Raw genomic sequence first — 21,201 nt, 5'->3', positions numbered from 1 at the left:
ACACTTGCACACTAAGCACACAGAACACACATTAAGTCTTCACATTAAAAGCTTGGTAAGCGCGTTTCCCAGCAATGAATTTGGCTTCCTTCAAATTTGTATAACTATTTTATCATGCATTTTTTGTTATTCCTAACCACTGGCAACTCATTGAATGTATTTTTCCCAAATATATCAAAGTTTAACATTTTGTGTGAAATCACAATACCTGATGCTTAGTCCTCAAAATAGTTGAATTTAAAAACACAATAAATTACGCATTCACCCTCTTACCATAGTTTAGTGTGTCATCATCTTAATATTTAAAAGTAAAAATAATGCCCGATAGCCCCTTAATCCCCAGAGGAAGTGCACTTTGGTCAAATGAAAAATAAAATTAGCTGCTCGTCATTCGAAAGCTAACAGAGTGCCAATAAGCTGCACTGTAAAGCTGTTAGAGACTACATCACAGATACTGCATTGAGCTCATATGTTGGTGAATTGGAGCAGTGCAAAGGAGAGTTTTCTCCCTAAACAGCTACAACTCATTTCATTTATAAATAATTATCTCGTGAAAATAATAAACCCTTTTTTTGTTCCCGATCGACAACGCCTCTCACTCTGTTCTACAGTCATCACCCATCAGAATGACCTCAGACCTTCAGGCGGTGCTCTCTCTCTCCCTCTCTCTCCCTCTCTCTCCCTCTCTCTCCCTCTCTCCCCCTCTCTCCCCCTCTCTCGCCCCCTCTCGCCCCCTCTCTCTCTCTCATAGGATGGGGGTGCAGTCCGAGCGGGAGCCCCCGTACTGCAGGACTGTCGGGGCTCTGCTGGCGCTCTCATTGCAGATTCGTGGTCCTCCTCCACTGCCGCTGGGGGGGGACTCTCCGTCAGCCTGGGTCCAGGGCTGGCCTGGGCGGTCCAGGCGGTGAGCGTCCAGCATCTCCAGCAGCAGGTCATACAGCGGCACCTTGTTCTTGCACCTCATGCTGTAGAGGTGCTCCATCCCTTTGTTGCTGCGGGGGGGGGGGGGGGGGGGGGTGTAAACAAACGGGAGACTAGGAATAAGAGAGTTAGTCCGACAATCTGGGAAGCTCTGTTCCATGTAATTTACATTACATGTTACTTGTTAGACGCTTTTATCCAAAGCGACTTACATACTCAATACTGTGGACAATCCCCACAGGAGCAATTTGGGGTGAAGTGTCTTGCCCAGGGACACAACGACATGCTGACTGCAGTGGGGTTTGAACCGGTGCTCCCCTGATCCCAACACCAACGCACTAGTCCACTGCGCCACAGCTGCACCACTAACCGTATGTGTTAATACCTCCTGGAAAACCTACGTCTGATGTTGAGATTTTTGCCCTTAAGTTGCTTTTTGATAAATAATGTATGGTTTTGGGTTTAGTTTTTATGACTATATGACTACTACTTTTCTATGAAATGTTTTTATACTTTTGACGAAATACTATACTATGCCTTTTCAAAGGACAGTATGACAGTTGAAAAAAAGGCATAGTATAGTATATACTAGGGGTGATATACTATGCCTTTTTTTCAACTTACTAAACTATGAATTTTTCCCGACATAATAATAAAAGTAATACAAGTCTTTACATAAGTTTCACCTCAAAGAAACGTTGTGGATATCTGAAGCCTGATTCTCAACAGATTTTTAATACGGTAAAAAAAGCCCACTTTTCTTATTGAATCCCACCTCATGTGCCTGATGTGTGAGAGCAGGAGGAGCAGCTGGGCCTGTCGCCTGGACTGCTGTTGCACCGAGCCTCCTGATTGGCTGATGTGATGTATGAGAGCATCTGTGATGGTGTCGAGCATGATCTGCACCGCCGCCATGTCGTGGAGGGCCTCCATGGAGCCGGTGCAGAAAGAGAAGGCCCCTGACGGAGAGAAGAACATAAGATAACTGCAGTTTGTCAAGTTGCTCACATGCGCTCACTGCAGAAGCATTCCGCCCACTCAGCAATCAGCTGGTCCGGCTCAGGCAGCTGGGCCCGGTCATCCTGTTGGTATTTCAGTCTGCTCCGTTTCTCTTGTAAAACATTTCAACCTCTGGGGCAAACAGAGCCCTGTGTGCTGCATCATGTTGTCATGGGAACAGTTATCTGGCATGTTGAGGGTACACGGTGCTGCCTAATGCGTCTGAGTAGCGCTCAGAGCTTCACCTGGTGGGTGTTCAATATTTACTGTCGGGAACACAAATGGCAACCTGTGACAAAACTGTGGGAGGAGAAATTAAAGCTTATGACAGTTTATGTTTTAATTAGAGAATTGACTCTGCTGTCTTCTGTCAGAGGGGAATGGAGATATATAAACAAATCATCTCATCCAGGATCAAATGCTTAAAAACCACCTTGATAATCTTCAAAATATGCTCAAAACTCTAGAATTGGCACTGAAAGAGAAATCGTTTCCAGTATGTTGAGAAACAAATGTGTGTATTGCATCACAGATAGAAGGCATCATGAAGTAATATAACCATAAACCAACATTGTGCCAGTCTTTTTTACTCATCTAGCACGATAGAGCTCTAGACAGCACTTTTAAGGCACTTGTGAAGATATTTAAAATGATCCGAATGTTGGAAATTCTCTCAAAACAACTAATTTGTAGTGTTTCTTCCCATTAAATCCTATGTCGTTCCATCCCTACTGTCAGTGTTTCCAGGCATTAGCTGACATTCAATTCCTTTACAAATGTTTTAGAAAGAGGTCACTAAAACTAAAACACACACACGCTCCTGTTGCCTCACCAGAGTTGAGCAAGATGATGGCTTTGAGACAGACAAACTCCTCGGGTTTGAGTTTGAGCAAGCGGAAGCGTGAAGCCGTCGCCAGCAGCATGTCGAAGATCTCCGCCATGCCTTCAACACAGTTTCCTTCGTTCCTGGGGAGAAGAATGACACACAATGAGAGTTTTATTTGGAGTTTAGAATGTCCCTTTTCTTCTGTATTTAAAAATCTTACAAACTGAGCTTAGTTCTGAGAAGTGACAGAAGAAAACCTGACTTCATCTGCCACCATTAAAGTGGACCTATCATGCTATATTGGAAACATATATTGTAGGGCCATACCTATACAAAACATGTCTGTGAAGTTTTTTTTTCAAAATACCAAACAGTTCACCCATTGTAGCCATGCCTCATACTGCTCATACCCCTCTTTTGAAGCCCTGTTAGAGAAACGCGGATCTTGGGTCCTTAGCTTGAAAAAAAAGAAGAAGAGGAGGCGGAGCTAATGCCTGATCAGAATTCTACCGGAGATAAAGTTAAATTCTGCTGTGATAAAACGCCATCCTGTTCTAAACCACATCAAGGATTATTTCTGAAACAGTATGGAGCTCAAATGCTTTTTCTCTTGCGGGTTTATCACAAGGTGAGTTCCTTTTTTTATTTCCTGCTTTTTAAACACATGTGCTCTCCAGTACAGGTTAGCTCTGAGTGTTAGCGAGGCTTGCTAATGTAAACGAAGACGAGATTACGTCCAAAACACGTCAGGCATTGTTTCTGATGGCAACTTTCTGTGGGTCCGCCGCCGATTTGACGTCAGATCGGATGCAATCTGTATCCGCTCGTTGTACACCCGTTTTTAAAAGATTTGGGTACGGAGGAAAAGAGAGAGGGTTTTATTTTCTGATGCTGCGTGAGTTCCCCGACGCACCGGGGACCCATATTTATGTATAAAAGACATCACAAAGTGCATTTTGCATGATAGGTCCCCTTTAAGCTATATAAAATGATACTCCAGTAATGGCCCAAATCATTGCAACACTCCAGTTGTAAGGACAGTTGAAAAGTGACAGAAAGATGGATAATATCGAGTGGTTGGAGTGCAAGATAAACTTGGACAGCACAGAGCCGAGGGAAATCATCCACTCTGACCCACAGCCATTAAGTCATCATGTCCAATTGGTGAGGACAGGTTTTAGAGATAATACTCTGTAAAACACTTTGGAATCAAATGGGACCATCAGACAAAAGCTGTGTCTGTCTGCTGGTCTCCCTCGCCCCTCTCTGTCTCCCTCGCCCCTCTCTGTCTCCCTCGCCCCTCTCTGTCTCCCTCACCCCTCTCTGTCTTGTCTGCCTTGTTTACTTTGAACACGGGGGAAATGTAGGGAACAGACGGTGCCAGCAAAGCAGAAATCCATGTCTCACTGCATCTCTATTTTGTCTCTATTCTCTGTTCGTCATTTGGCTTTTTCTCCTCTGCCTCCTTACTAGTCATCTCTCTCTCCCTTCATCCTCTTCCATCATTTCCTGCATTGACTCTTTGATTACATCTCTATCTTGTTTGCCTCTGATGTAATGATGAGTATTTCATTTGAGAGAGAGGCTGCTCTCCTCTCTGTGGGGAGCATGTCATTAGTATTTCACTCTATAGCGGGCGTGTTGAGTGGGCACAATGGCTCCCAAGGTGTGAGATGGAGAATCTACAATGCTAAGATCTGTGTGAGAGTGAGAGATAGGCAGATAAGTGGGGAGGGAAAGTGCAGCAAGATGAAAAGTAAAGAGAGGAGCAGCAGAGAAGAGGTGAGAGTGTTCCTGATACCTGTCCAGTATGAGGTCCTGAGCAAAGATGAGCTTCCCGGGGCAGTGGATGGACCTCCAGACGAGCCCGATCATCAGAATCTCCAGCCAGGAGCTCTCCAGCAGATGCACCTGGTCATGGAGCCCCAGCTGCAGGAAGCCTACAAAAAACACACACACACACACACACACACACACACACACACACACACACACACACACACACACACACACACACACACACACACACACACACACACACCACACACACACACACCACACACACACACACACACACACACACACACACACACACACACACACACACACACACACACACACACACACACACACACACACACACACACACACACACACACACACACACACACACACACACACACACACACACACACCACACACACACACACACACACACACACACACACACACACCTCTGTTTGATAGCACCAAAGTGATCCACAGCCAGAGTAGATTAAGGCCTAGGCTCCACGGGGACGAAAACGGGTTGAATCCGCATATTTCTCATGCGTATAGCCCTTTAAGCTCGACGACGCCGTAACGGAAACGTAGAAACAGACCCCGCAAACGACAACGGGTCCAAAGGTGGATAGATCTGGGAACGGAGCGCTCTGGGGGGTCCAACGGGGCCGTGGAGTCGCCTATACGGTCATCCGTTTCATAGCCCCGCCTCTCCCCGCCTCTCCCCACCTCTTCCCACCTCTCCGCGTACCCCGCAACATTGCTGATGTGTTTCGTTAACAACAACAATAGCTATTTTAATTACCTCTCAAACTACCTAAACTAGTTATAAATATGTTTATTTTTACTGTCGAGTCATCATTACAGGATCAGCTGCTGCATGAGACAGACACTGACGCTGTGAGAAGAGAGGAAAAAGAGACAGGCTCTGTGTATTTTATGATCATATATCATTATATCGTCGTTATTCATTTGTTTTAAAGCTCAATAAATAACAAAGAAGACCTTTGACCGGCACTTTTATAATTTTGTCCGGAAGATTTAAACTTTAACACACGTTGACCGGCGAAAAACTCTGCCCGGATCCCTCGGCCCCCACCGCGGAGAATAAACAGAAGTGCAGCCATGACAACCATTCTTCTTCGCTGCTTTTGTGGAGGAAGTTGCTGCTTTTGTGGAGGAAGTTACAGCGCCACGTACAGGTTCGGCATATGTACTGCAGCTTTTCCAGCGGTTGGATGTAAACGGAGCCGTCTCGTGGAGCTTGACACAATCCGGTGTATATTGCGTGGGGACGGAAGGTTTTTTGCGGTTGCGTTTGCGTTACTCCGATGCGTTTTGCCGTATGCGTTCCCATGGAGCTGGGGCCTTAAAGGTCACCTATTATGCAAAATCCACTTTTTCATGTATTTGTGTCCCCTCTGTGTAAAGAGATTCTGAAAGTTTCAGGAACAAAGATTCACTCACTTTTAGTCCCGATCCATTTATATCAAAACCTGTCTGAAAATGAGCTGATCAGATTGTGGCCACTTTGTGATGTCATAACGATTTTTTTGGCTTGTGTAACCATTAGCCAATCACCAACCAAGGTACCCCCCCCCCCCCCCCATCTTATCACCTGAATCTCCTCCAAATATCTCTCAGAGGGGAGTGGCTCCTTATTTTCATCTAAAGTAACAGACACAGAATCAGCACTTTTGAAACAGGGCTGAAACAGAGGGGGTTATGGGATGCTACAATGCACGATCTGTTTGGTATTTGGAGCCAAACAGATCAGAGACATGTTTTGTATATATCTGAGACCTATGATATATTGATGAAAAACAGTATAATAGGGGACCTTTAACACCTTTTTTAACTTTCTATTAATGAACATTTCTACATATTTAATAACAGTGATGTAATACCTAAAAAGTAAACCAAAGGTAAACAAATATAAGGTCATGGTAATATCTGTTAATGTAGGAAAATGATGTAACCCTTTATAATGCACATTATCAACAAATAGTTTATCAAGAGTTAATTAAGTGTAAATTAACAAACAATTAAAATGATAAAAACAACTATCATTTATGTTTTTTTAACTGTTTCTTTTTTGCATACATTATAACACTTAATATGCAACATTAAGTATGTGTTCATGATAACCAAACCTTTATTGGATAAGTAAAAGTTAGTAGTCATAAAGCAGATATTTGTAACACTAAGTTTATTGTTTTGAAATCTTATAATATATAATGTATCGTACAACTTTCAACAAAAGATGAATGAATCAATTCATTGTTGATTGATATTATAAAGTGTTACCACAAATGTTGTAAGTGGTTGATGGAACTATTATAAAAGATCTGTCTCTGGTTAAATAAGCACACCATATTTCTCACAGTATTTCATTTTGGAGCCGTGTGGAGTGGGTTATCTGTTCTACAAGCGTCTTTGAGCACTGGGAAAAGCACTATCAAAATCAAATGTATTATTATTACAAGATGTGTTTTACAATATTGACAATGAGGGCGGACTGGGACAGTTTTTCAGAAGCCTGTATCTTGTTATTCCCTTTTTACTTGCTGCCATCAAGATCTTACCTCATTAGAGAGATTTAACACTTTTTATAGTCACTCAACTTCGTAAAATGGTCCCCAAAGAATCTGGACAATATGTTTTTAATCCCCGAGCACTTTATAGCAATTATATTGAACAAAGACCAGATCCAAATAAAAACAATCTGGTGCTGAAAGGTGTTATCAGTGCTAATTACTTGGAGCGGTGGGCGTAGACTGCAGTACGGTTTAGAATACTAACACTGCCAGAGTTAAATGTTTTCTGTGCACCTTCATCCCACTAAAAAAAAAGACATGCATGCCCTTGTTTTCTAGCACTTAAAAGAAACCATCTGCAATCTCGCTGCGCTTTTTCAGAGCCTTATCACTGGTACTCAGCTGTCTCAATGTAATTACATCCAATTCCCTCCCATTGTCCGACCCCCGTACCCTGTTTGGGACCCCTCACAATTATAACTGTGTGCCTTTGGGCTTTTAGTGACGCACAAAGTTGTAATGCTTCAAAATCAGCTGTGTGTGTGCGTGTGTGTGTGTGCGTGTGCGTGTGCGTGTGCGTGTGTGTGTGTGTGTGTGTGTGTGTGTGTGTGTGTGTGTGTGTGTGTACTAGATGGATATGTGTACACAGCATTTAGGCTCTATGGGGTGCCTTGGGATTGGCCAAACAATCCTTTCAAAAGTGATGACTGTGATAACCATCGCTGTAATTGCTGTGTGTGCGTGTGCGTGTGCGTGTGTGTGTGTGTTTGCTCCAACTATAAAGGTCTGCCTTCACCATGCTGTTGCTCCAACCATCAAGAGCAACAACCTGTTTCTCAAAGTACTTCTGTACATTTGAATGTTTAAGAAAGGCAATGATTCCAAGCTTTTGATAATATTTCCCAATTTGGCAGGACATGTCATGGTGCTCCAGCAGAGCCTGACTCACATGTTGTGCACCTGCTTTCACCTTAGTACTTACAGAGACATTGTTCTCTGAAAGAATCCATTCGAAGCTACTAGCGAAAAGCAGAAATGTCATTAAACTTGAAGTTATCCTTTTTGGTTGAAGACAGATGGTGTCACTGAGCAAGGAGGAAATAAAGTTTGCACTACTCCTTCAATCCTACACTTTTAAAATCGGAATAGTCTTGCCAACATTTTGTGAAGGGCTGTAGTGGGCTCTGTTTTAGGAATCCATTGGTAAATACACACCACATCATGCTAGCTTGTTGGAAAGGAGGTCAAATAACGCAGCAAAGGCAAAAATAATGGCGAGGGGAAAATGGCCATGGCTCTATCCATGGGGCTCTTTTGATTTAAGAGATTTCTGAATGGAAGGGGGTTCTATGGATACCCACAAATATAGTCCTTAACAGACATGTCAAATGTTAACCAATCCCATGCGGTTTTTTGCATCATATTTTCCCTAGTGGTAGCCGTTTCGTTGTAAAGAGACGATTTTTTCAAACTTGGCCTTATGGCATAAAATGACCTGTTGTGACCTTTAGTATAATCACAGCTATATAAAACTTGGCAACCACAAATACAGAGTTAAGTTATTCAGAGGGTGCATGTCTTTCCTAGGTATACTGACAGTAAGGGGGGTTTGAGCAGGTTCCCTAGCAGATGTTCTCACCACACAATCGCCGAAACATGCAATTCTTGCACAAATCTCAATATGTTAAACGTTTCTGAAAAAGATACGAAAGTCTCACTTTTTACAAACTTGGAACTATTTGGTATCCATTAACACGAGTTGTACCAGATTTTTTTGCTCAAAACCCACAGACACAATCGGTTAGACATCACTTCTATCAAGGAATTTGATGAATGTGAAAACATGATATGGAAAGGATAGTTTGTGAATTTTGGAGAACAATCAAAAAAGTGTGCAACCAACTGTTATATTTCCTACAGACCACATTACAGACAGGAATGTCACGGACTCCTAGAAATCTCAGGAGAGTCTTAACAGTTCCAATAAGTCATAGGTATTTGCTCCAAAACAGAATTCAGGCCATAATGTGAATCATAAAAGCCACAATCCAATATCTGGTCAAGTAGTAAGCTAGTATCCGTCGTGTCAAAAAACTAAAACGATATCTTAAAGAATGGATCTTAAGACTACACTGCATTATACAGTCAATATTAAAGTTTTTTTTGTAATTGTTTTAATATAATTAACAGGATTTACTGGAGCAGTACCTGGAAGCTTCTTGGCCCAGGCAATCATGTGGACCAGCTCCTTATCGGCCATGCTGGTGAGCAGCGTCATCACGGTGACCTCGGAGTAGGGTCTGCTCAGCTTCTGACGGGAGCACAGTGTTGGGGGCTCGGCACCCTGGAGCAGGAGGAGCACCTGAGGAAACAGCAGAGAAACAATACATCTGAACACCCACTCGCCAATAATATTCAGACGATGCTTTATATTACTTCTCCTTGGCAACAACAAATGTCTCTACATGAATAAGCACCTGGTCAGGAGGCATGCCATTCAGTGTTGATCGTACTCCTCCACCACAAGCACTGCTGCGCCTCCTCCTGTCAACAGGGGGCACTGTCCTCTGCTCCAGGTCCTTAGAGGCCTTGTCTTTACCAGTGGTGTCCGTCCGCCCTTTGTCACGCCGCAAAACACGACCGCGGTCCTTACGAACACCTTGAGCAAACAACAAGGGATTAACGCAAAATAACATGGACATACAGATACAGAAAACACACAAACATGCAGGCACACAACTCATTGGGCTGTTTTTCTTGCAAATGCTCGAACATAACCTCCTGATTTTACTACTAGGTCGAGCAGTACAGATTTTATGGATGCCTGTGTAATACAAGAAGTATGAAAACAAAATGTGGGTGGGTTTTAATCAGTGGTTACTTGTACTCCTTAAGAGGAAATCACTTCAAGGTCTTGTTAAAGTTAGTCTGAAGCTTATCTGCGTCCACCAGCGTGCTCATATTTGTGGCCATCCTTTCAAAACTTGAGGGCAATCAAAGTATTTTATTTTGCTGACAATAAAAACAATATACAGAGAAGCTAAATTGCGGCGGAAAAACGAATCATTAAATAGACATACAGAGAATGTAACCAAATATCTAGTTAAAAACAACAGACTAAGCCAAAAGTAAAGCTACAATTATAAGCAACAGAGAGCAGACTGCACATAAATAAAAATAAAATAGAAAATAAAGATAGAAACTCTGCTGTCTCCTGGTGTTTCTACCTACCTCCCTTCATCATGCCCACTTCGTAGCACTTCCTAAGACGGCAAGCCTGGCAGCTCTTCCTCCGATTCCTGTCGATAGTACACTGATTGGTTGCTGGGCACATATAGTCATTGTGACCTGGAAGGAAAGAAAATCTATTACTTCAAGCCCCCCACTCCATTGTTCAGTTCAGATTTAGGTTATTTAGTAGTCAGGGACACTCTATTCCCATTTTAAATGGATCTGAGATGGAGAAAATGTTAAAACTTGGCATCTTGGCTTGTTCATCGCCATGGAGACTATTGGTTTCTTTATGAAATGGTTCTTGAAAGACTTAACAACATGCCGAAGCATTATATCACAGCATGACGGCAAGCAAATTACATTTCTTTCTATCTGCACAGGCAACATGCATTTAGGTTGTACACAATGATCTGTGAAAGACATGACATGCAAACAGAGGAACATTTGTTTGTCTTTCTGCACTACGCTGAATTAAGCGTAATATCTCCTCTGATGTAACCGTCTTTTGTCATATTTTTGGGGGGAAGTGTATCTTTTAATATTGAATTCTTAAGGAAATTAAAAGAAATATAATTTGTTTTGTTTGAATCCTTCCAAAACAATGTTCTTGCAAAAAATGAAACACTTGTCTCTAGAACCAAAAATCTATAATAACGATATAAATAGAACAAACTTATGATAACAAATTATTGAAAATCTCTCCATTTCACAATGTCTCAATTAAGGACAGACATTTCCCCTGTTTTCTGCTTCCGAAAGCTGCAGTTTAACCATTGATGTCTCTGTGGAAGTTACAGGCGGTTCACTTTATTACCATGAGTCAATAATAAGCATAATAAATCACTATCCTTTCCAATCTTCTGTTTTCCCTATTGTGGATGTTTTTTAATTCCAAGAGGTGCCTGAATAAACAACATTAAATATTCATTTGTTGGCTGACCGCAAAACTTATTTTTTTATTAGGCACAGTGCTACATTTACAAAGTTGTACTCTCCTTTCATATGGTTTTATCTTTTATATATATATATTACAAACAGTTTGAGAACAACAGCTACAGATCACACGTGTATGAAGCAGACAGAGTACCTACCCTGGATGCTCCTCTTGAAGAAGGCCTTGCAGCCCTCACAGGACCACACCCCGTAGTGATACCCAGAAGCATAGTCGCTGCACACGGCACAGAACCGCGTTTCTTTGACCATCTCAAACCCCCCGGCCCCGGCCCCGGCCCCGGCCCCCGACTCCCCCACGCTGAACGACTCGTCGCTGGTGCCGCACAGGTCCTCTCTGGAAACTGACTGCAGACTGGACCTGCCACAGGATTTCAGCTCAGTTTAATGATTTCAAATGTTTAACTTTGTAAGTGATTTAATAAAAGCTAATGACAATAAACTCAGATGGAGGTTGAATAAAATATCAAATGTATTTCTTGCCATTACATATTCCTGGACATTTAGTCAAAAAATTCTCTAACAAATGTCTTTAATCATAAAATAATTGGCTGGCAACGACTTACTTTCAATCCTTCCACTTTTACGATACCAACTTGAACTGGTTTATAGCATAAAAAAGATTTAGTACTATTTTCCACCTGAGGCAGGAAGCAATCTGTATGTGCACTTATGTTGTTATTACGTATTGTTCTGTTTTCAAGGTCTTAGACCAAGTCCTTAATCTCTGGAATTAGAAACCAGGACAAAGCTTGATCCTTTCTATGGAGATAGGGGCAATGTTTTGTAAAAAAAACAATGCAGTTATATAATTTGGTTTTGTTTACAACTGTGAGGACTGAACAGAATGCCAATAACATAATATGTGAGTGAAAGATATTAAAGCTAGTTATGTGGCAAAATACCATGCAACCACTTAATAGGAGACAACCAAGTCAGTAGATAAAATACAGTAAAATAAGAAAGAAAAATAATTAATTAAAAAAATAAATCAACAAAATTAGAATTTAGAGAAAATAGAAGAATGGGAGGGATGAAACCCTCTTTGATGGTCACACATGCAGAGCACACACAGTGAAATGTGTTCTCTGCATTTAACCCATCCTAGTACCAGGAGTCTAGTACTAGGAGTAGTGGGCAGGTATTGTACAGCGCCTGGGGAGCAATGGGAGTGGGGGGGGGGAGGGGGTTGTCCGGTGCCTTGCTCAAGGGCACCACGGCAGGGCCCAGAAGGTGAACTGGGACCTCTCCAAGTAGCAGTCCACACTCCATATTTAGGTCTGTTCGGGGACTTGAACCGGCGACCCTACGGCTCACAGTCCAAGCCCCTACTGACTGAGCCACTGCCGGATAATGTGATGTAATGATGTTTTGCACTTCTCTTTTTTAGTTTTCATTAATTGGTTGGATTTAATAAACCCACTAATGAAAACTTAAGAGGTTGTCGCCAAAAATAAACCAACTTCACCTAATGATACAAAAAAAAAAACAACAGCAGTGATTCATACCTGTTGCTTCAGAGTCTATAAATATAACTTTTTCCAAGTGCACAACATTACCCTTTTTTTTTCTCCAATATGGTTATAAAGAAAACTTGAATTCCCTCACCTGTACACAGTTGAGGTGGTTTCCAAATAGTGATGGTTGGGGGGGTGCATAAAGGGGCTGAGTCGGGGGCTGCAGGGCACGAACACTAGAGGACTAGCTGGCCCACTCCCCAGGGACTGAAGGCTGCCATCCGAGGGCTGTCCGTGGGCGTCCAGAGGAGGAGAGTAGAAGCCCACCGTGGAGTGGCTGTAGAGAGGGGTCGGGGCAGGGGTGGGGGCCGCATAGTCGTAGGTCCCTTCAAGGAAGTCCACAGTGGCTCCAGACCCCCGGCTCTCTTCAGGGTACATGTCACTGAAGGGGGCCCGCGGTGGAGGCGAGGGTCGCTGCGGGGAGAGGGTCTCCAGCTCTGGGAAGGCTGGGCTGATCCTGGGTCTGAGTGCTGGTCCACACGGCTGCCTGCTCTGTGCCGGGCTCTGCCTGAGCAACATCACAGCACAACAGCACTGATATGCAACATGATTTAGACTTGCTCTCCCCTTTGCTGGGAGGGGGAGTGGAGACGAGTGCTGCTCTCTCTCTCTCTCTCTCACTGTCTCTCTCTCTCACTGTCTCTCTTTTCTTTCCAATAAAGCCAACAAGCAACTTGAAGAGTCCACTATTCTTCCAGTCCCTTTGCCCTTTTCGTCTTGAGCTTCAGCCCATCAAACTAAAAAAAAAGGAATTCAAAAAGACTCCTCTCAATCCAGGTTTTTTTTTGTTATTATTTTTTTTTTAATCTGTTCGAAATAAAGATTGAAATGAAATGAAATGAAACAGAACTCTTCCCTATATCCCTCTAGTAATTATCTACTAATGTGTGCAGGGGGGGGGGGGGGGGGGGGGGTAAACAAACAGAAAGATGCACAGAGTAATAGCCCTACACCATTATAAAATGCTCTCTCCTAACTTTATTCTAACATTGTAAAGCTGTTGCTGGTTGAAGCTGGATAAAATACATCTGTAAACAATAAGTAAGCAGTTTAATTTATCTGATACTCGGCAAGCTATCAGCATGACGTATGACCGGTCTATTTGTAACCAGACTATTGAATACACCTGGGACTCTGCAGTAAATCATAACACTGTGGAAATGAGAAACATTAGGACAAAGGTTTTAAACAAAGGTGGCTAAAAGAAGCCAAAATCTACCTCCGTGCACTACTCACCTCTCACACGTGAATCATCCTCATCTCTGCTGTGCAGCACTGGGACTTCTCTCTCCCTGTCTCCCTCTCTCAGAAATCTAGCTGGTATCATTGGACACAATGGGATCAGTGGGAAGGTTCAAAAAGAGGATAAACAAATTAAAGAGGCTGCTAAATCGATAATCAAACCACAGCATGTTTTAGTGCCAGGTCACTTTAACACAGCAAACAAAGCAGGTCAAATCTCATACCAACAGCCAATTATTACACAATCATTCCCCAATGAGTGGATTCATGATTTTTTTAATCACATGACCACAAATAAATACTTGAATTAACACTACCCAAAAAATGTACAGAATACTTTTTCTATTTTTCTCGTGGCACTTTATTTAAAAAGAAGATGCAATATTGCGTAGGACCAGAATATGTACAAGTTAATCATTACTCTATTATCAGGTAATGATTACAAGTCAGGGATGAGATAGAACACTATAAACTAATTAAAGCAAAGGAGCAGTGTGTGCAGTATATATTTAAGGATTCAATAATACAATGTTGATAGAAATTTGAATAATACAGGGCTTGAAAAACAATATACTAATTTTCTAGTGAAACGTTCAGATGAGTCAATAATGCAGGAAATGCATAAGATAAATAAGATCAGCAGCCTCCCCCTCGGAGGACAACGTGAACATTTGGCACAGGGACCAAAGATTCCCCTTCTGTGCAACATCTTTCTGGAATAAACAGCCCAATTTTCAGAACATGTCAGGTCAAGTGTTAAACAAGTAGCCCGAATACATATTTCTTTGAATTTCCCCCAGGATGAAATGGAGACACTGTTGCATTAGAAAACAGGAAAATAAAAAGGGTGAGATTGGAAACAGCGAATTCACCTAAATGGCCCGAGAAGCTGGGTTGCTTCTTGCCATAATTGACTTGATATTTATAACAGACCAAATTCACAACGCATGTGAGCAGCCTGAATTATGCCTACAATGAATGTAGCAGCATTACCAGCTGTTTACTAGGTCGACCCCGACTAATATATCAAGGACAAATGTCAAACTACTGGTGAAAAATGTAACTAATGGATTATCATATATACAGACACATTAGTCCCAACATAAGGTGATTTTGTTCAAAATAATTGGTTGCGTATGGATGTAAATAAAAAATCGTTTCTGCACTATGCTGAAATGAACAAACCAACTTGAGTCACGAACTAGATAACAAAAAGCCATCTGATGGATTATTCTGATAGAGTCATTATATCCCACATCGTGTGTCCCTCAGCCTGTAAAGTATGACATTGGAAAAAATATCAGTCAGTCAATTACCTTTATTAAATCAAATCCATTAGAGAAACTGATTGCATTTACCCAAGCAGTATTGAGAAGAATCCAGGTAACATGACCTCTGAGGTACTGACACCCCGACAAAGATCATTTAGATGACATAACAGTGTGCACAGAGACATCCATTTTAATCCATTTTATACAGAAATGTTGGTTGCCATTTTAAACTAAACAAGTACACATGCTTACCGTTATTGTTAGTCTGCCCAAATAACACTAACATCTTTATAATTAAATGAGTCATAAAGTTATGTGAGAACCTGGTTTAGGTGAATATAAAATGGCTGCATGTTTTTATGCATGCAAATCAACGAGAGTGAGTGCAACAGTTAAACAACCTAGCTGAATTCAAATCAAACTAAATATTACTTTAATCATCACTGAAAGGAGATGTATTATCAATCAATTTAAAATGTTATAATGAATTGTTAATAGCATCTACATTAACCTGTAAACATCATGACTTAAGTGCTAACATTGCAAGTATGACATGGTACAAATATGTTATGAAAATAAAAACTAAGGACATTTCTGTTACTGTGCATGTGCGCATCTAACACGATGAAGTATTAACTTTCGAAAAGAAAAACAAAACACCCTTTTACAACCTCAATGACTCAATGGTCTTATGGCTTGAAGATAACTCCTTAAGGTACTTCTTACTGTAATGTTCTTATGAATCCACGTGTGCGCAGGGAAATCCTGAGCTCAGTCTTTCTGTTCCGCCTTTGAGCTGTAGAACTGAATAACAGCGTATTTGCTGGAGGTCATCCAGTTTGGTTCATGGGAGGTGAGCTTCTCCGCTTGGCCAGGCTGCAGACCGACCTGTACGTTGGCCTTGAGAGTCCTCAGGCTACACAGCGGCGCAGGCCCAAAACCTTGTAATGCAGTACCAAAGCCCACTGTGTGATCCCAGTCTCTGTCCCCCACCAGCTTCCTGTAGTTGAGATCCCCTTTAAACAGCACCAGGTCTGCCCCCTGCAGGTTAGCATACAGGTCGGGTGCATCAGCGGCCATGTCACAGAACTCATGGGGCTGTGTCCAGAAGGGATGATCGTGATAGGACCACACGCCGTCCTTCAGGTGGCTCTTCCACTGGTATCCAATCTTTGACATGCACTTGTGATTGGCCGCCATGGTCTGCTGGATGGTCCACTGAAAATCGTGAGCTGTGACATCAGAGACGAACCAAGGAATGGATTTGCCGTGGAAATGGACCTCATGGGCAAGGCCAGAGGAAACCAGGAAATCGGCTAAGACCAAGTCAGTGACTAGCTCAAAGCCAGCGTTGTCTAGAACAATGTCCACTCTGACTGTGGTTTTCTCTGACCGTGCGTGCGTCTGGGCAGAAATAAGAGTTGACCATACCGTGTTGGAGTCATTCACCAAGATCAAGGGTTGTAGGCTGACGAGGGAATCTATTGGACTGGTCTTCTGGGAGTTGTCTTGGCCAGCAGAGATAGAGAGATCACACTTGTTCCCCCATAAGGAAACCTAGAAAAGAGTCAAATCAAATGTTTTACACCTGAAACTATTGTAATGTATTTCAATATGATCCTGAATAGAGTACATGATAGAGAAAATTAATTGAATGGACAGTTCATGTTTATGGACCGAGAAGAGGTCCATGAGATAATTGATACTTAAGTTGCAACAATTCAAGTTGCAGCTTTAACATTTTAAGGAGCTGGTTCAGAAGGTATTACCTGTAGCAGTTTGTCGAAATGCTCAAACAGCTGATTCTTGGAGAGATTCTCAATGTTGCTGTTGACGCCCTCCAAGTGTGTACATATGGTCATCACTGCCTGCTGAGACTCAAAAAAGCTCTGAGTCTTTCCTTCATTGAAGACGTCATAGTCACTGATGGGAGGACTGAAATAAAAGCACAAATAACAACATGAAGAGCAAAAGAACACAACATAAAGAAACAATGAAAATCTGTATTTACTTCAACATTGCAATATTTCAATGCAAACGTTTTTGTTTTTAATCATTGAGCAACCATTGTTATTTATAATGGTGTAATATTCTCAATGTGTTTTTTCTATTCTAATAAATTGACATCTTACATTTCCATTGTTTGCATTCGAATTTAACTAACATCAGATAAAAAGGCTAATTAGAAATTAATATAAGTGATGTAATGCATAGCCCAAAATATATGTACACTTAATAGCAGGAGAAAAAGCAGCAATAGTTCCCATTTAAAGACGCAAATGCTACTCACTTCAGCCAGAGGGCCTCGTGTATCCTGCGGTACATGTAGCACTCCACATACAGCCATGGGGACTTGAACCAGCTGACAGACTCCTGGTCTCCGTGCAGTTTCTGATGTTTCTGCAGATACTGGTTCCAACACTCCGCGTCTTGCAAGCTGTCTGTCAGTGGTATTACTGGCTTATCAGTTTGCAGCTCATTCCTCATCTTAGACAGCAGACCTATTGTTTGCTTCTCTGCCTGGATACCCTCCTGTAAACACACGCAGAGCCTTATAGTTAAAGATGAAGTTAAAGAAAATAACTCATTTAATTGATCAATGACAATTCTTACCTCTCCATATTCTTCGAAAAACTTGTTTTTGTTGCGATGTATTGTGTCAATAACTTTAGTCAGGATGGTTGGCAATCTGTCTCTCACAGTCAAATAGGCAAATGATCTGCAAAGAAACGATGGCCATTAACTGATGTGAAACTGGCAGTTCATGATAATGCAGCAGGTGTGTGTACTAGCAAGCTAGCAAGCTAATTTACCTAGCAAGATGTCAAGGTAACATTAGCCCTTACTTTGTAGACATTTCGACTACAATAATGATACTTGTTGGTACAATGAAGCTGTAAACATATGTATTAAAGCTGACTGAGTCAACGTCATTTTGTCACCTGTGATAAGTCAGTTGTTACCAGCTTAATTAATTTGTTAGCAAAAAGCTAATGCTACTGCTGGTTTAAAAACACGACACTCCTACAGTGATGTAGCCATTTTCATTGATCAGTGTAGTTAGCCAATTCATCTAACATTGTGGGAAAGAAAAACTGTCAACATACCCAACCACTTTAGCAGACAGGGAAGGAGGAACTCCGTGAACAGTTTGATCAGCCGCCATCATGTTAGCAGTGGTATGCGGTTCAAATTCAAACTTTATCGATACAAATGTCCAGGACAGACACAAAGTTTAGTGGTCTGCGTAGACTTAAACGCTACAAGTAGCCAAACGTTAATCTTTTTTAGGGGACGTTACGAGGCTAAACAGTTTGTATCAAGCTTGACGTCCTCTGTTTCTGGTACCAAACATTGTAATCATTATTTCCTGGTTTGCAATTTAGATTTGGGTTTTATTTAGGATACGATGCTACCATCTAGCGGTTAATGTGTAAATTGCAAGTCATGTGACGTTCACGTCCCTCCCATCCATCCCATGCATGTAGAACTGCGAATTTATGTTAAGGGTTTGCTACATTGTGCCTTGTCTAATTTATTGTCACTTATTAACCGTGCCACATATCAGCTACAGTTTTAGCACGTATCTAAATTCTTGTTTTCTCTTGTTGATGGGTAGAATCAAAGACTTTATTTTTATATCAGAGAGTGGAAAGTGCTGCCGCATTGCGCATGGCTTTTCTGTTGTTCACGGCACCCCGAGCATCCCTTGTTGTCCAGAGCAACGGTAGTCATGGAGACATCCGTCCGCTCAACCAGAGGACGGCCCCCTAGGCGTTTTTGGCGGGAAAAGAAGCAGGGGGGTATGATATTGGTGGGAGAATATAGATTAGGCTATTCTATTGAGTCATTGCTGGAGACCCTGACTAACAGGCTATTGCGGATAGTAAACGTGAATATTTGCACAGTTTTTCGCACAGTAGGCCTACATTAAAGCAAGTTAAGAGTTTTAAAATAACCTATGTTTGTCTGGGTGATCTATAGTAGGCCTAACCTTATATTGTATTAAAAAAATACATAAAGGTAGCCTATATGTTCTGTTGTAAATGTAATCACTCAGCTTAGTAATGTATCACAAATGTGTGTACAACCTTGATAGTCTTATGTTGGTCTTTTGGCCTATGTGTGAACTACAGTGAGAGTAGCCTAGCTGAAGTAGTTGCATCAAATAATGGGGTATCCTAATAAATATAAATCGAGAATGCTTTTTGTCGTGGGATCCCCCTTCCCTCCCTTTGACAAAACATGATCATGGGCAACAAAGTAACCTACTCACAAACTGATTTATAGTCAATCTTAAAGTTGGGAAATGGTAAGGTTCTCTATTCTTGGTTCTCTCTTTTGAGAAACATGACCAATTGATTGGCTGCACCCATGATAACTAGGCGGGGAAAGTATGCATATCAATTCATTCTGGTGGTGGTGGTGGGTTTTTCCCTTCTCTCAGATCAGCCCCGGTCACTATGGGAACACGGCGGGCCGTTGTCAGGATGTAGGGTCCTTGGGAGTGGGAGTCCAGCTGCGTCCACCTCCGGTGTTCATCCACCGCCGGCCTCCCATCCCCCCACCGGGCCCCAGCCTGGCCGGATCTGTTTTTCTAAACCGAGAGAGGAGTGACTCACCACTCCGGTTTCAAAACAGGCCATGAACGGGAGGGGGAGGGCGGCAGCTAACGTTAAAAGCCCTGTTTAAACAGGTGTTTCAGCTCACCACACAGGCGTCTCATGCAAAAGTAGGCTTGTGGAGTATTTCAGTTGAGCGACTAGATGTGTTGTGGGTAAATAGTGCCCTGGTGTCAGCATTGGTCTAATGGGATGGAAAATCTTATTTCACTTTTTACGTTTAAAGCGATTTCATGCAGATTGTGTGTTATTTTTTGAAAATGCATTATTGCAGGAAAAATCAATCAAACAGTCATGTGAAAGTCCAGTATCTTCTGAATGAGCTTTGAAGGCATAGAAAAAGCCATAAGAAAAGACGCAGGCAGGAGTAGGCCCACATAACTTTTCCTAATGGTACAGTATTATCATTAAAAACTATTGATTAGATTGTATTGATCTTAATGATTTAAAAACAATAAGCCAGTGTGGTAACAGTTGATCTGCTTCTTTCAATAAACCCCTGCTGTGGAAACTTCAACAAAGTAAACATGCTTTTGTTCTGCCTTCATTACCATCATACTGCTCTGCCAGTGGTCTCAATGAATGTTTTTTTAGTAAAACATTTGTTACCCCTGCAGGCCAATATTTTTATTTGCAAATTAGTTTCAGTAAAGTTGTGGACAAGATCAGATCTAAGTCTGTTGTTTGTTGTTTGGTCCTCAGGCTCTGCTTCATAGACATTTCTTAACCGCCCCAAGTCTCTCGTCCCCCCTCTGTTTTAACAAACTCTCCACCCATTCTCGTTCAGCTGTGCAGGCGTTTTCAGAGTTACAACTTGCCTGGTCTGGTACTCATGTGGACTCCCTGTCCTAAGGCCGAAAGGCAACTCGGTAAGGAGAGGTCTGAAAAAAAAATTGGTGTTTACACTAGGGCAACATCTGATGACAAAATATTGATGTGACTCCAAAGTGCGTTAGTGCGAAGGTCCTCCTACACTTCCTGTGCTATGCAATGTGTGGTTTAGTTTAACTCTATTTCCAGACCTCCACTGCTTCCCTCTTCTAGGACTTATTTCTATAAAAAATAAATTGACTTGATTAATTCCCAGGCTTTTTGGCATTAACTCTTTTTTGGGAGCATAAAATAACAGCTGCAAATACCCTAGTGTAGGGGCTACAAGAAACAGGGGTAATAACTATTTTAACACACACAAAACAACTGGTTGCTATGTGTGATTTTAAGGTAATTTTAGTTTAAAGGGGACCTATCATGCAAAATGCACTTTTGTACGTCTTTTATACATGAATATGTGTCCCCGGT

The 21,201-nt window shown here is 41.9% G+C and overlaps 2 protein-coding genes across 2 annotated transcripts; both read right to left on the bottom strand.

Annotated features, from left to right (window-relative positions):
• Positions 1-726: 726 nt before the first annotated feature.
• esr1 (estrogen receptor 1) lies at positions 727-13,286 on the bottom strand. Its single transcript, XM_034142804.1, has 9 exons — positions 12,859-13,286; positions 11,391-11,611; positions 10,297-10,413; positions 9,543-9,724; positions 9,274-9,427; positions 4,548-4,686; positions 2,753-2,886; positions 1,697-1,880; positions 727-992 (listed from the first exon to the last, which is right to left on the bottom strand). The coding sequence occupies exons 1-9, from the start codon at positions 13,284-13,286 to the stop codon at positions 746-748; spliced, it is 1,806 nt and encodes a 601-aa protein (XP_033998695.1). The 3' UTR covers positions 727-745.
• Positions 13,287-15,307: 2,021 nt separating this feature from the next.
• armt1 (acidic residue methyltransferase 1) lies at positions 15,308-18,679 on the bottom strand. The gene is made up of 5 exons (XM_034142806.1): positions 18,388-18,679; positions 17,894-17,999; positions 17,571-17,812; positions 17,050-17,215; positions 15,308-16,837 (listed from the first exon to the last, which is right to left on the bottom strand). Exons 1-5 carry the CDS (start codon positions 18,447-18,449, stop codon positions 16,052-16,054), a joined length of 1,362 nt encoding a protein of 453 aa, XP_033998697.1. The 5' UTR covers positions 18,450-18,679; the 3' UTR covers positions 15,308-16,051.
• Positions 18,680-21,201: the final 2,522 nt, after the last annotated feature.

This window comes from Trematomus bernacchii, unplaced genomic scaffold (genome assembly GCF_902827165.1).
Source record: "Trematomus bernacchii unplaced genomic scaffold, fTreBer1.1, whole genome shotgun sequence".
NCBI classification, from domain to species: Eukaryota; Metazoa; Chordata; class Actinopteri; order Perciformes; family Nototheniidae; genus Trematomus; species Trematomus bernacchii.
The sequence above is the reverse complement of the archived record's forward strand: the minus strand, read 5'-3'. Positions and strand labels throughout refer to the sequence as shown.

Coding starts and splice junctions, on each gene's coding strand:
- esr1 (XM_034142804.1), bottom strand. CDS start 13,286: ATGTTGCTCAGGCAGAGCCCGGCACAGAGCAGGCAGCCGTGTGGACCA. Junction 9,428..9,542: donor ATGGCATGCCTCCTGACCAG/GTGCTTATTCAT, acceptor CTGTTTCCTCAG/GTGCTCCTCCTGCTCCAGGG. Junction 993..1,696: donor TCACACATCAGGCACATGAG/GTGGGATTCAAT, acceptor CCCCCCCCGCAG/CAACAAAGGGATGGAGCACC.
- armt1 (XM_034142806.1), bottom strand. CDS start 18,449: ATGATGGCGGCTGATCAAACTGTTCACGGAGTTCCTCCTTCCCTGTCT. Junction 18,000..18,387: donor CTGTCTGCTAAAGTGGTTGG/GTATGTTGACAG, acceptor GTTTCTTTGCAG/ATCATTTGCCTATTTGACTG. Junction 17,813..17,893: donor TTTTCGAAGAATATGGAGAG/GTAAGAATTGTC, acceptor GTGTGTTTACAG/GAGGGTATCCAGGCAGAGAA.